This window comes from Chelmon rostratus, chromosome 4, assembly GCF_017976325.1.
Source record: "Chelmon rostratus isolate fCheRos1 chromosome 4, fCheRos1.pri, whole genome shotgun sequence".
Lineage (NCBI taxonomy): Eukaryota > Metazoa > Chordata > Actinopteri > Chaetodontiformes > Chaetodontidae > Chelmon > Chelmon rostratus.
Window position 1 is genome coordinate 21,305,805 of NC_055661.1, and position 15,489 is coordinate 21,321,293.

The 15,489-nt window shown below is 44.6% G+C and overlaps 1 protein-coding gene across 2 annotated transcripts in view; it reads left to right on the forward strand.

Moving 5' to 3' along the window:
- Positions 1 to 15,489, forward strand: part of ssbp4 (single stranded DNA binding protein 4) — an 88,360-nt gene that overhangs the window by 9,555 nt on the left and 63,316 nt on the right. For both annotated transcript variants that reach the window (XM_041934604.1, XM_041934603.1), the window contains exons 2-4: positions 1,753 to 1,825; positions 5,872 to 5,933; positions 13,513 to 13,597. In XM_041934604.1, the coding sequence (XP_041790538.1) occupies positions 1,753 to 1,825; positions 5,872 to 5,933; positions 13,513 to 13,597 (220 nt within the window). The remainder of the gene's footprint in view (positions 1 to 1,752; positions 1,826 to 5,871; positions 5,934 to 13,512; positions 13,598 to 15,489) is intronic.

Consider the following 15,489-nt stretch of genomic DNA (forward strand, 5'->3'; position numbering starts at 1 on the left):
TGTTTTGTGTAATTTATATAAAAACCAAAGTGTAAAAACGGCCCATTGTGCTTTTACGAGGGGTTAAATGTTGGAGTATTTCTAAGCCGGGAGCTGTGACTTTGTGGAGTCTTGTCATCTTGTTGCCAGGCAACCACACTTTTACTTTGTATGGGAAAACATTAATTTTACTCTTTGTATCAACACGTCACACAAACTGAATGCCTTTTCAGACTTTTTTCATGGGGAAAGCTCAAATGTGTGTTTAATTCTTGGTCACAAAAGAGTCAGAATTAGCATGACTTGTTTAAAATCCTGCAATACTAAGCCAGTTTAATTGAATTTATTAGTATTATTAGTTAAGTATTTTTTTGTTCTCCCCATGACTAAAATGTTCAGCTTGCAAACAGAGTGCAGTCGCTTTATTTTTCCTTTCAACTAGTTTTCACCAGAGTTTGTCCAGGTGTCCAGTGTGTAGGATGTAGGGCAATCTATAAGCAGAAAAGAAATATAATATTAATATGGTTTCATTAGTGTATAATGATAATAATAATAATAAAAATAATAATCCATTTCATTTATAGAGTGCTTTTCAGGGTACTCAAAGACCCTTTATATACCTTAGAATGATCATCAGAAAACACATTTATCACCTGAAAATAAGAGTTTGTTGTGTTTTCGTTAGCTTAGAGTGAACTCTTTTTCATTTAAGATGGTCCTCTTCCACAGAGTCCCCCATGTTTCTACAGTAGCCCATAATGGACAAACAAAACACTGGCTCCAGAGGGGGTCTTCCATGGTTTCAGCAGCCACTGTAGGGAAGGGTGAGGCGAGTGGTCGCTAAATTGCAATCGCTAAATGCTGCTAAATTCCACACACTGGACCTTTAAGTCTTGATAAAGGCATATTTTTTGTTAATAACGCGAAATCAAATGAGAGTCAGCACCAGACCTTTAGCCTTTTACTATGAGTGGCAGTTATGTTGTTTTAGCATGTGGTTGACTCGCTCACACTCACAGTTGAACCGTATTCGGGTTTGATGGACCGAGCCAGAGCGAAAATGTGAATATTGGACTCAGCATTTGTTAGTATGTGAGACTGAAATCCAGTGGGATGCTCATTATGTTTCTGTGAGTTTCTTTAGGAATCTTTCAGCATCAAATATGAATCATAATCTACTGTTTAGCCATTTCGCCACACTTTAATCTGATGCATAGGTCGGCGTCAACATGTGTGTGACACCTAAAAATAACAGGAATCCAACAGGCAGCGTGTGAACATCTGAGAGTCCAACTTGAGCCACGTCTGAGGGTATTTTTTCGTCTCCCATGTCCGTGTTTCTCTCAGTGTCGACACTGTTTTGTTTTCAGCCACTCTGCCCCAGCAGCAGACTTTCTAAAACCACAGGGATATGGCTGAGTGCCACAGAAGCTCTTCAGCTCAGCGCTGCAGAGCTTTACATCACACATTTACAACCCCCCCACAGCCTATATGATCTTCATATTGTAAAATCCTGTTTGTCCAATCTCCATCTAGAATGACACTGATGATTTTCTACCAGTTGTGCACATTTGTTGGACTTCAGTTGATGGGCCACTTGGACTGAAACACGTGTGACACATTTGGGGATGAAGAGATAATTAATTTTGAAATTATCTTTCGAATGGGGGCTGTTTTTGTGGGTGAAATGAGTTTTGAGGAGCAAATGTGTGTGAAAAACGCGATCCTCAACACTGATTTTTCTCTCTTTGTCTCTCTTGTCTCTGTTTGCAGGTTAGCTTTATACGTGTATGAGTATTTGCTGCATGTCGGCGCACAGAAATCAGCACAGACCTTCCTGTCAGAGGTAAGACGTTCTTTCAGTTTGACTTCCTGTGCCTGGGGGCGAGTGTGATTCCCCCTCTATTGTACGACCACGGATGGAATTCACATTACAAGTTGCTCAGGCAGCTGTTGAGCAATCTGACTAAAAGCTGACAATATTAATACATTAATGAGCCAAGACTTGCTGAACAACTGCAATGTTCTTTTGACTGTTTGCTAATTTGGGACAATGTAAGCATGGCATCAGTTGGGCTACTTAATATCATTGCCCGCTCTTCATTATTAGCTCTAATTTGTAGTCATAAACACTGTATAATTAGAGCAGTTTGACATATTCTAAGCATGTTGCTCATTTAAGACACGCTGCCAGTCCCTTTAATATTTGAAACCATTCCAAACATAACCATTTGTCCCAGGTCTGCTAGACTTATTAGTCTCATATTAGGCCCCTGAACTGTTGAAGAGGTAAGGTCTCTAATGTGTTGCATCCTCTTCCTTAATGGACATCCTTCCTGCTAATGGTCCCGTGTCCGGCCGTCTCCTGTACAACACCTCTCATGCCCACTGGCTTTATTCAGCTCCACTTAATACGCTGAGAGGGGCTCTGATGGCAAAGTCAGGTCTATACCGTTCAACTTTAATACTGACATCGTTTCATCAGGCGAGCTCAGTGGACAGTCACATAGACACAACCTCGCACATGCGTGCTGCTGCCAACAGTCTTTGATGGAGCTACAGTCAGCAGCCGGTGAGCTTAGCTTAGCATAAAGACTGGAAACTAGCCTGGCTTTGTCTACAGGTGACTAAAGCTCACTATTATCACATTAAGGTGTATTTATTTGACCTGTGCAAAAACTGAAGTTGTGGTTTCACAGGGGTGAAGTCCTGGAATATTTCTTTGTTCGGGTGCAGTAACTTCCTGAAGTTTTGGCTTCACCATGAAGTTTTCAGTGTGCATTGCCTGCGACCCAGAACTTGAAATGCAGCCTCCGTAGTATTTCCCCCTGTTTCTGGTCTGCAGGCTAAGCTAAGCTAACCGGCTAATGGCTTTAATTTACAGCACAGACATTAGAGTGGAATAAATTGTCTCATCTGACTCTCAGCAAGAAAGTGAATCATCATGTTTCCTAAAATGTCAAACTATTTAGTGGGCCGGACCTTTAGAGTAGTGTTGATAGAGCTGTGAGGTTTGCTTTTAGTGTTTTCAACCACAATCATTTATTTTACTCGGCCTGGGCAATAAAACAGGCTGATAATACCCGCATTTTAATTGTTATAAAAGTTTAATCTCTTCCAGTCGTGTTGAAAAGGCTTTGGATTTTTAAAGAAAAATAAAATCTAAAGAAAAAGACCTCAAAAAGAACAGATACTTGCCCCAAATCGCTGAAACGTGGATGTATCAATCAGACGCAATCAGACAGAAATTGGTTGCCTTCAGTTAGAGTGCGCAGGCAGGCGGGCGGGCAGCAAGGCGGGCAGGGCTGCTCGAGGCCGGCCCAGCTGCCAGCGACCACGAGCGGACGTCTAAAATATGATGCAAAGATGGGGGAGCAGCGCAGAGAGATTAAGTGGTCGGGCTGCAGAGAGCCGCGCTCGTTTCTGAGCCCTCGTGGGTGAATCTTCTCCCAGAGATTGAGGGTTATTGGTGAGCTGCTGGAAAGGGGTGAAGTTCTGGGTCGCAGGCAACCGAAGGCAGACACGCGCGCACACACACACACACACACACAGACCCACGCACACTTACACGGCCTCAAACAGGAATTAAAACAACATCTACACAGACAGGGATTAAAACGGCATCCACGCAGACACACACAAACAATCCATGTCCACAAGGCATGCATGCTAAGACTGCTAAGTCAATTTGACGCCAGTTGTCTCAAACGTCGCGCCTGCAACAGTATATTTCTTAATGATTTTGTTTGTTTGAACCACTGCATCGCTCGTGTTTAGTTGTCTTATATGGTCACAGCCAGTGTGTTTGGATTAGATTTACAGTAATGGGGACATATCTGAGCAAACACAGCAGCTTGACCTTTCACCTTTCCCCCTTCGTGCAGTTCTAGCATCAGGCTTTAAAGTGTTCTCACGAGTATTTGAAGAAAGGTTGCAAGCAGACGTGATTTCTTAGACTCATCTGGATCGCTCAGTGTTCAGTTACCATGTTAGCAGCCATCCTCCACATCTGCCTTGAAGCACACAAAACCTGATCAGCGTCTCCTTGCTTAGTTTTCCTTCCTGTGTCCTCTTCTTTTATGCTTTAATCATCCTGCCTTTTTTCTCCTCGTCCTCGCTGTTTAATGCCTCCATGTTTCCCCCTTGTCCTCCTGCTCGTTCCTCCTCACTCTGAGAAGAAAACACAAGCAAACGAAGAAAATATCTTCATTTTGACAACTCAAGAAAACGTTTTCTGCAAATGAATAAATATGCAAGAACATTGAGAAATACATTCAAGAAGACACATGCGGGGCAGAAGAGATGCAAATGCAGACATGCTGCAAATCGTACACAACAGAACTACCTGTGAAAGCTGATTCTTGACTTTGTAAACTAGTTCAAAACTCAGAAATGCTCAGAGGACTACAGCTGCAACTAACAGTTATTTTCAGTATCGATAAATCTGCCAATTAATCTTGATTAATCAATTCATCATTTTGGCTATAAGATCATAACATTGTTAAAAAATGCCTTTTATTATTTGTCATAGCTCAAGGCAATGTGTTCAAACAGCTTGTTTTATCTTATTTTTACTAGACAAAGCGTCAAATCCTCACACTTGAGAAGCTGAAACCATGGAACATTTGGCATATTTTCTTGAAAAATGACTAAAAGATGATGAATCAAGCAGCGAAATACTTGAAGATTAACTTTCTGTCGATCAACTAATCGATTGCTTGGCTCGTTGTTGCAGCTTTGAAGTGGACAGAGCTCACTGACACTAAAAACTGGTGAACACTAGAATAAGAAGGCTGGTGTTACAGTAGTGTCTGAATCATGTGACAGAAGTTTAAAACTAAAATAAACTCTTTTTAAATCGGCATTTTGCAACACATTTGAGGAATTATCGACTTCATGGTGTCGTGCAAAGTGTATCCCATAATCCTCTATTGGGTTCTAGCTTTCCCGTGTTTTGCAGCATGTCTCTATTGGACTCTATGCGATGTTTTCTTTGCAGCACCTACAGTGTGTACCTCGCAGTCTCTTCCTCATGCATAAACACACACACACAGAAAAACCCATAGAAATGTTTCAATAGATAAGGGACTTCTATCCTCACAGGTAGACTGAAGGCACACACACACACACACACACACACACACACACACACACACACACACACACACACCTGCTCAGCACCATCTAATGAGAACACTATCACCTGGACTCTCCTGCCTCAATTAGCCTCTGTTCCTCTTCAGTGAGGAGCGCGCACACACAAAAACACACGCACTCACATTTATAGTATACACACAATACACTTCTGTCCCCGAGAGGACTTTGCCACTCCATGCTCTCCTGCACAGTGCAGCACTCAGCTCTTTAGCAGCATTAAATCAACAGGCCCAACCCACATACGGCACATCACATCACTATAAACTGCACTGGGGAAATCTATAGAATAGACGCTTAAATAGAAATCTGGTGCTTGGATCTATTTTCTATGTATGTATAGAAAGCACAGACAAATGGAGGCGCTGTCATGCTGCCCCTGTGTGTGTGCAGAGTCATGTCAGTGTGTGAGGCGGGCAGCGAGTCTGTTATCTCCCACCGGATCTTATCTCGGTGTCCAGATACAGGCAGGAGCTCTGCTGGTTTGTGAGGGCAGTGGAGAGGGCCGCCGCTTCAAGACAGTCACAGTTTCTTATCCACAAACTCCTCACTGCGCCGCACTCCACTGCGCTGCCCGTTGGCCTATTTTTCTGCCTGACAATCACTCCATCTGTCTAAAGTTGGAAGGACAGCTGAGCAAAATGATTACATTATGCATAAAACATGCTGCAGCGTCTAATTTTTCATTTCCCTCCTCTGTCTTCTCCTTCCTCTACCCCACTTCTCTCGTCCCCTCAGATCCGATGGGAGAAGAACATCACACTTGGGGAACCTCCAGGATTTTTACACTCATGGTGGTGGTATGTATACGTCGCCCGTCTCGCTCTTTCTCTCTCTTGAACAGACACGCACACACACATGCGCACGTTTTTCAGCAGCTCACATTCATGCTGTACAAGTACTCTTGATGGTCTGAAAGAATGTGCAGGGGTGGAGAGGGACAGTAATTGCAGGGAATGCTAAGTGCATCATCTCACACATGTTTAAGTGCTGTACTTCTGCCGTCCCTCTGATTGACAAGTGAGCTAACTTGTCTTGCTCTGTTATTTAAGCTGAACTGTTGTTCTTTTTTTTTTTTAACCTCACATCGAAGTGTGCACTGTCCAATCAAAGTCAGAGAGAGATCTTCTGTGGCTGTTGTTTTCGAAGTCTGACACTGAAGTTTAGCAGCTACAGTTTCCAGTTTCCCAATGGAAAGTTTAATATCGCTTCCAATTCTCTGAGCGATGCCGTGGGCTACAGTTTGAGCCCCTGTTTTAAAACATATATCTGTGGCACCATTAAAATTATGCCGAATTAGCTATTAGCAGTTTTTCTTTGCATTGTACCCATGGATGTACACACAACTCTCACCGGATTACTTTAGTACTGAAGACAACTTTAAAACCTGATGATTCTAAGTCAAGTTTGGCAGTCATGAGGAGCGCCTTTTTTCTATGGTTTCTAAGCAGGTTTATGGGCTCTTATCTGTGATGAACATCAGATATAATGATATACACAGCAAATCTAAGCCACACTGAATGTACAGATATGTGTATTGTGTGTGTGTGTGTGTGTGTGTGTTCACTTTTGATTGAGTTATTCCTCTGAGACTCGATGCCATTTCTGACAACAGTCGGGCGCTTACGGTTTTAAAGTAACTTAATTGCCTCCATTAGCTGCGTGTCACAGCCTCTGTTGCTGCTGCGTTTCCTAACTCTGTTGGTGAGGAGGCCAAATCAACAAGCCAAACTACGATAACTAACTTTCTGTTGTTTTTAGAACGCTGGCATGCACCTGTGCCTTTCAACTCTCGCAGTATCTTTACCCCACCGCACCTCCCCTTCAGCCCTCCCACTCTAAATCTCTACCCCACCGTCAAGATTCTGAGACTTTTTTAGCCTGATGCTCCATTTAGCAGAGCAAGCCTCTGATGTGTGCTGTTCCTCTTTTCTTTCTGCGTCTTTACACAAATCTGTCAGATCTCTTAATGCTAGATAAATAGAGGACAGCGTTTTCTATCTGGCTGGAAGAACAGGGTCAGTGGGCTTAGCGCCTGACACGTACACTGTTTTTCTCCATGTCTGAATTAGAGGGAATGGGAACACCCAAATGTAGGATTCCCCCTTTCCAGTGCTGAAAAAGAAAAATCCGACTCTAAGGCAAAGAGGGGAGCGGGCTGGCAGCGAGGCTGGGCAGCTGGAAAGGATGCAGACAAAGAATCAAGCAGGCAAACAGGCAGGGAGGTTGAGAGGCTGAATCCTCAGCAAGGCAGCACGAGAGCCAGGATAAGAGGTTTGACAGGGCCCGCTTTGTTTGTCATTCATGCTATCCTGCTCATCCCCAAAGCCCCCTGGCCAGCCCTGTGTAATAAACCCGGACATGCGGCTTGATTCATTCATCCTCTCTGGCCCCAGTGTGTGTTGTAATTGTGCAGCCTGTTGACACGGTTCATAATGGTCCTTAAAGAGCCTGGCTTCTCTCAACCTGACAGCTCTCAATTGGACAGCTACCAGTAATACTGACAGAATGACATACACAAACATACAGGGCAGCTTAAGTTTGCTCTCGCCTCTGCCCGAACCAATAAGAGGGCTCAGGGAGACTGGCCCAGTGTGTGTGCGAGAGTGGGAATAGAAAGGGAAACTGAGCGCCCGTAGTTTGTGTTCTGACTGTTTTGATATATTTCTGCACAGTGTGGGAGATGACCTAGTGTGTGAGTGTGTGTGTGTGTGTTTGTGCACCAGAGAGCAGTTGGAGTGCAGGCTGATGATTAGCCAGGCTGAGCAGGGCAGGGCTCCGGTGTAGTATGACCTAGCTGAGGGGTGTCTGTCTGGGCCGCGCAGCACGTGGACATTGAGACTCAATGGGGGTGGGGTCCGGGGGTCGGCTGCTGGGGGAGGAGTCCCCTGTCCACCCCTACGCCACCCAGCAAACCCCCTTCCAACCTCTAGCCTCCCCCAAAACAAAAGCTCCAGATGGTAGGAAAGCCACCATCCTCCCTCATCCCTCACCCTTCGCTCCCCCTCCCTCAACCTTTGTCTGGAGGCCTGTCCCTTTGTTTGCGGAAGAGAGACCCCCGAACGGATTAACTCTTTGCATTCCAGCCTCTTTTGTGTTAAACAGCCAAATCTAAGACCCCGACCCCGCCGCCACCCCAGCCCCGCCCCCGCTGTCCCCTCCTCAGCACCTCACTGGGGTTTTCTTCCCTCCTGTCTCTGCCTCTGTGGCTGCTTCCTGTAGGAAGGCGTTGGTGGGGGGCTTCAGAATGAGCGCCGGGCTGTAAGAGGGGGAGGTGTTGGGGGAGGAAGAGGGAGGCTGGTGGTGGGGGTCACTCATCCACATCTGTTGTTATGGGTGGAAGGATAAAGAAAAGGCTCAGCGAGGGCTGCAGGTGTTGATTGTGTCATTAGCTCCCTCTCTATTGGCTGCTGCTAGTTGTCTCCTCCTTATCCCAAAATCGATTGCTTTAACCAGTTTTCACTGGATGGCCGCTGAATCCTCAATACACACCCCCCTTGCACACCCCAACGCACAAAACACACACATAAAAACCTCAGCACAACAACAGTCTGTAGCGGGATCGTCCGTGTGATAGCCTCTAGCTGAAATTCTTGTTTGTGAGGGGCAGAGAAAACACTGAGTGCAGCCCTCCTCTGCTCTTAAATGTCTGGACTTCTCTTTAGAAACACAGGTAGCAGACAGTCTTCTCCACCTCTTTCTCCTCCGCCTTCTCCTCCCGTTCCATGATTTATCCTTCTTTCCTCACATCACAACTTTCAGATCGTAAATCGTCCAAAAAATCGTTCACCACCGCCTCCTAGTGGCAGGTACGTCTAAATAAAATTCGATATTAGCGCTAATACAGTCAGTTCAGCTCATTTGAAAGAAGCTGTACTCTGTTTGCATTTGGTTTCACTTGTTAATGAGCTGCTGCGAATGTGTAACAACACAACAAAGGCTAATTAAGGCTATTTAGCCAGTGTGACCTACAAAGCTAGCGGTGGGGGTAACCATTTTGGAATAATGCATCAACAATCAGAGTAAACAGAGGTCTTCGTGTTCCTCTGATTCCTCCAGCGTTGCAGCAAATTCAGTGAATCTCAGATGAATTACTTGGAAATCCTGAAAGTGCATAAATCTTCTCTCAACTTTTTCAGCAATTGCAAAAGCACGTTCGCTGCAGGAGATTGAAACAGCAGGATTTCTGCCCATAATCAATTCATTTTGATGCAGTTGTTGCAATGAACCAGAGTTCAGCTTTGACAAGCGAATTAGCATTGTTGACCAATTGGACGCCCTCTCGCCGGCGCTGACGTTTGAAGGAACTCCGATTCGGAGGGTCCAAAATAGGAGAAGCTGCTGCGCAAGCGTGCAGATTTATATGACCTGCGCTTCATGGTTTGCACGAGATGCTACGAACATGTCTGCTGAAATGAACCGTGTTAGCTCGCTGCAGGTATCCACCACATCACTTTGTCTTCATGCCAGAAGGTCTGTCAAGTCTGCATCACGCACCTGAATGCAGGAATATCCTCCAGCTGTGTGTGAATATCCACCAGCGCACACACACACACACGCACACAACTTCATTTTATTGCTGCTTCCTCTTAAGCCGTCAGTCTTCTTGCGATGACAGTTGCTGTAATTATTAGCCACAGTCCAAAGGGAGTGTTCCTGATTTACATGGCACGTTGATGTTGTTGTTTCCTCCTGATTGCTGAATGCATTGCTGCTGCCAGGAGAATAGCTGGTACTTCAGTCAAGGTAATAAAGACAACTGGAAGGGTTGTGTTTCCCCGCCTCTGCTCTTTGATTGCAGCATTTTGTCCCATTAAGAAGAGCCTGTTCTGATAAGAGGAGACAACATGGTCGTCTCCCTGCAACTTTATTTTGTTGGACTCTCTGCTTCTTTCACTCTTGCTCTGTCTGCCTTCTCACCATCTGTCTCCATCTCCCTCTTCATTTCTATGTATATTTCTGTCTCTCCTGACTCGCTGACTGGCTAAAGACGCATACGGGATTATCATGTAGACCTGCCACCAGCAGCCTGTGTGTCTGTCTTTCTGTGTCTTTGTTTACTCTCCTTATTATAATGGAAAAGCACATTGTAACCACCAGCTTTGTCAGACCACAGTTAATTGCAAATAATTATCGTGATGGCATTTAATTTTAGTAATTGTCTTCTTCTGGACGGCTGGACGCTAATCCCTTCCTCCTCTGTTCTGGATACAAAGTGTGTGTGTGTGTGTGTGTGCTGACAGTGCCAGCTCATATTTTTACAGCCTTGTTTCTCATTTGAATGAAAGAAAAAGAGTTTGCATGACCCTGAGCTGCAATTTGAATCTCTCCCGCGACTCTTCAAAGTAAGAGTGGTTAAAGTTTTCTTCCATAAGGAGTTGTGTGGCTCTGCTACCCATAATGCTATAAAGAGCTTGCCATGATTAGATGATTAGATTGAAATGATTAGATAATTGGATAGAAAATTTACTATTGCAAGGGTGTGCAGAGTACAAGATTTCTTGCAGATTGCTGGTGCTAATTAACCGCAAATGTTGACTTCCCAGATAATTTCTGAAGATTAGTGTCTCTGAAAAGGAAGCGACAACAACTATGACATGGGCTTTCCCTGTTAACTGTGGGTGGGATTGTCAAATCAGAGCAAACAATGGTCCCATCCAGACTTTGCCTCGATCCACTCCCAGTGATACATGAGATGGTACAGTAGATGGGAACGTTTTTTCCCCTGATTGCACCCTGACCGCTCTCTTCAGTAAATCTGCCTCTCATTAGCATGGTATTAGAGTAATTATGCTTGTTAATCTAACACCTTTTCGTACCTAATGGCTCCTGTCACTAACTCTATACACAAAAATATATCCTAACCTACAGTAATATGAGAATAATGAAAGTCTCGGTTTCTGCGTTTAGTCTCGTCCACAGGCGATCCTGCTTCAGATTATGCAGAGCCACAGAGAATGAGATTTCCCCGCGTGGCTCAGACAGCTGCAGGTCAGCTGTTCAAATCGCAATATATTTCAGACTTCACAGGCCGTGAGATGTTAGATCACCTTTCCCCTGCCCCTGCGCCTGTACCTGGTTGTGTCTTTTCGCTAACAAACTGTAACCCGCGTCCCATTTCATTTCCCTGAGAGCTGATTGGATTTGCGATGGTCGCGCCTTCTTCGCCGCGGCTCGTGTCTGACGGAGCAGCAATCTCTTTAACGCCAAACCGATAGATATGATAATGCACACTGGCTTTATTGTCAAGTGACAGAAGGGCAGCACGACACACACACCATATGTGAGCACAGCCCCTCTCTGTTCCTTCAGCGCCCTCCTTGTCTAGAGGGGGACCCCAGTGCTCGCTGAACGCCTCGGGGCAGCGACTCTGTCTTTTAATCTTTAAATACTTTAATATCACATTTCTATTGTTGTTCTTATGCTTTGATGCCAGGGTTGAAACTCACTGTTCTTTGTATTTTTTAGGACGCCTATTGTTGCACTCTTGTTTTCTCGATGCCCTCGAATAACAGAAAAAGAACATAAGGGAAAGTAGATCAGTGATCAGCAGCGTTCTGTAATCACCGTATTTAGGAGACAATAACACTAAACCATGAAAATCAAACATCTTGTTCGCGGAACAATGACAACATGTGACAGGGTGCTAGTGAGCGATTCTCTGACAGTTATGGGCGATCAGCTAATATTTTCTGCTCCATTTCGCAGTCTGTCATATCAAGTGTCACGGCTGCTCCTAACATCAGCACAAAGAATGCATGTAACAGTTTATTTGCACCTTTAAATGACAGCGAGAATTTCCTCTCATGACTTCAGCTGTTTCTTTTTTTTTTTTTTTATACGCTGTCCATGAAATCAATATCTTGAAGAAGGAGAAGTCCTTAATGTGGACCGGCTTAGCAGGTACTTAATTTCAGTGCAGTAATTAAGGGTCCATTTGGAGTGGGACCTGGTGGCCCCTGCTGCCCTGGAGAGTGGGATTGGTCTAATTAACTAATATGAGCACGGTTGATTGGGCAGTAAGTAACATAATCACAGCTGATTGGTCAATAACGTGCAGGTCGCCAGGGCAGGCTGAGAGGAACATTTGGTGACCCGTCCTCCCTGGATGAAAGCTCTCTGGTTCCTGTTTGCACACGGCTGTTTAACAGGGCTTCCTGTCGAACCTCAATGCAGTGCATTGCAGTGCTGAACATAATGTGTCTGTAGTGTGGAGTGTTGAAAACTGTCAAGTGGAGCTGAAATGTCTCGCTGATTAATCAATAAGTCTATCGACAGCAAGTCATTTGAGTTATTTTTTAAGCAAAAATGCAAAAAGCTCTGTTGTTTCAGCATCTCAAATGTGAATATGTGCTGGTTTTCTTTGACCTCTATGATAAGAATCTAAATATAGTAGGATTTTCTACGGTTGGTTGAACAAAAACAAGCTATTTAAATATGTAAACTCAGACTCTGGAAAACTGTGATGGACATTTTTCAACGTGTCCCGGGCAAACGGGAGAAATTCCAGTAAAATATAATCTGTGTTTATGGACCCTTTTTCCCATGTTTTTGTGTCTAAGTGACTAATGGGGACAACAATTTTTGAAATTGGTCCAGTATTGAGTGAGAGCACTGCAGCCAGCAGCCGAGAGACGGCCTACAATAAAATAAAATAAATCTCTCTGGGCGTTTGTGCAGCGTCAAAGTACGTCCACTTTAAGTGTTTCTGCCACTGACAGCATTACAGAAAGGGTCCCTGCAGAGAAAGACCTTTCTGATAAAGAGTAAAATCCTTTGGTTCATTGGCACCCAATGAACGCTGAGCACAAAGTTTGGCTTGCTTTGCACAGAAACAAACATACATTCATATTACTCAAAAAGTATAGAATATTAATACTGTATCAGTACTTTAAACACTGAGCCTCTGGAGGATACCCCTTTCATACCCAATCATGATAATATGACCTGTTACTAATCAACCTGTTTACCTGTGGAATGTTCCAAACAGGTGTTTTTGGAGCGTTCCACAACTTTCCCAGTCTTTTGTTGTTCCTGTCCCAACTTGTTTGAAATGTGCATCAGATTCAGAATATTTCATATTTTCACAGATATTTATCAGTGAAGTTGATGAGGTAAAACATTAAAAATATTAGCAAGTTATCACATTCTGTTTTATTGATGTTTTACATAGCAGCCCAGTCTTCTTGGAATCGGGGTTATACCTCCAAAGATCCACTTTAACCACTTTCACTCATTCATTGTACACAGACCTGTCTCCTCTGGGGAACTGCAACCACATCTGCATCAGACACACACAAACCAGGAACATAATGGATGTCTGTGGATCACACAGCTGAAGTGTCTAACCGCTGTCGCTCTCTTGTCCTGTGTGCACAGTGTATTCTGGGATCTGTACTGCGCTGCCCCGGACCGGAGGGAGACATGTGAACATTCCAGCGAGGCCAAGGCTTTCCATGACTATGTGAGTGAACTTAACCAACCCTCCCGTTGTGTACGAGAGGCACAAATACACACACCCACACTCACGCACGCTTGTGAGCGCATACGCGCAGAGTGTGTATCGGAGAGACTGTTCTGTCTACGATAATGCTGCTGGTTCTTGTTTTGACATGTCCGTCCGCCTGCTGCAGCCTCCGTTCTGGATGGGACAGCGCCAGACGTCTGAAATAGCATGCTTTTAAAAATGCAGCACCTATGAACACCACTTGTATATTTTATGGGGAAGCCCTTAGACTTCCATCTTTGGATTTTTAGAGTCTGATGGAGAGGCTTCATGCCATTCTGCCACAGATATCAGCCTCAGCAGCCTGCTGTTGTAGCTCATCTGCCGGCCGCACTTCCTCAAACGCTGACCCCTGACCCCTCAGGTCTCAGCGAAACTGTTGGCCCTGGGGTGAAAGGTCATGGCAATGCCCGGCTATTTATTGGTCCACTCAGGGCTTCGGTAAAGGTCAGAGCACATAAAGCAGCTGGCCGATCACACAAACACATTAACACACGTCCACCAACAATACATAGGACACTATTAGAGCTGGACAGGCTATGGTAGTTGTGGCTGCAGGGGATGGACGGGTGGTGAAAGGTCAGGGTCCACAGCCCCCTTGACCCTCTCATCTTCTGAAGAGTCGGAGCAGTCGATCAGTAACCTATCGAACACACACACACACGTGCATTGTTGTTGAAGAGCCGGTTGATGTCTGAGCGTATCGACTACCACTGGTCCAGCTCTATGGCAAATTTTGAGGTCACTGGCTTTCCGTCAGTTTGGGTTTTCAGATGGATTTCTACACTTTGCCTCGAACGTCTTCCTTTTAGCCTCGTCCACGCTGTATTAAATATTTGCACTGTGTTGCCTGAGAGGTATTTGACTAAGGATTACATGGTTGTTAGGATGTTGACTGGACAGACCGCTTCGGCTACTAGATTATCGTCCCACCTGGGCAGGAGTGAAACCTGAAATGGATTAGAGGCGCTATTCTTACCATACGCTTTCATTCGGGCTGTTTTAGCCCATAGCCAGTCACCCATTCAGTTGAACTCTCTTATGAGGCTTGACAGCAAAAGTGTGAGCACTTGTCAGCTGAACAGATTACATTTGTTGTGCATGTACTATGCGTGTGTGTGTGTGTGTGTGTGTGTGTGGGCACGGGCTGATGTGTGTGTCTCCGCGCCCGTCTGTGAGTGTGTGTGTGTGTCTGTGTGTGTGCATATGTTGGACCACCATAAGATTAATTACATGGTTAATTAAACCTAGTAGTTAATTAAATCTGACAACTGTGTCTAATTAATCTAAATGCAATATAATTTCCTACACCTTTCTCCAGAGGTAGGCCAGCTGGATACCTGCATGTCAGCTCTTTAACGGGTCCGGTTTGACTCGCCTGGTCAATATACGGCTGGACTTCAAGCTTCAAGTTCTGCCACTGGGAAAAAGGTGGATTTTAAAAGTCTGCGGCCACATAAATCTGTCTGCTGAGAGTCAGGATCGCCGTTGTTGCTGGACATTAGATTATAGGGGGAATAAACCAAATGCAGACTGCAAACTGGCACGCTGAAGGCTTCTTGTAGTTCTTGTGAGGACTTTAGTTCAAGGATCCAGACGCCATTGTTTGACCTTCAACCTGGCTCAAGTTCAGGAGGTGGGAGGCTGTGAGCTGTCTGACTGTTGGTGACATATAGTGAGAAAAAAAAAAAACATTATTAATTTAAGAATTAGTTGTTAGCCTTGAACTCTTTTTTTTTAATTTATGTGGCGTGGAAGTTGGAAAACTCGTCTTATTCCATCTTCTTTCAACTCCTCATTGAAGCTTTATGATGAAATATTCAAATCCAAGACTCTTTGATTTTATTGTT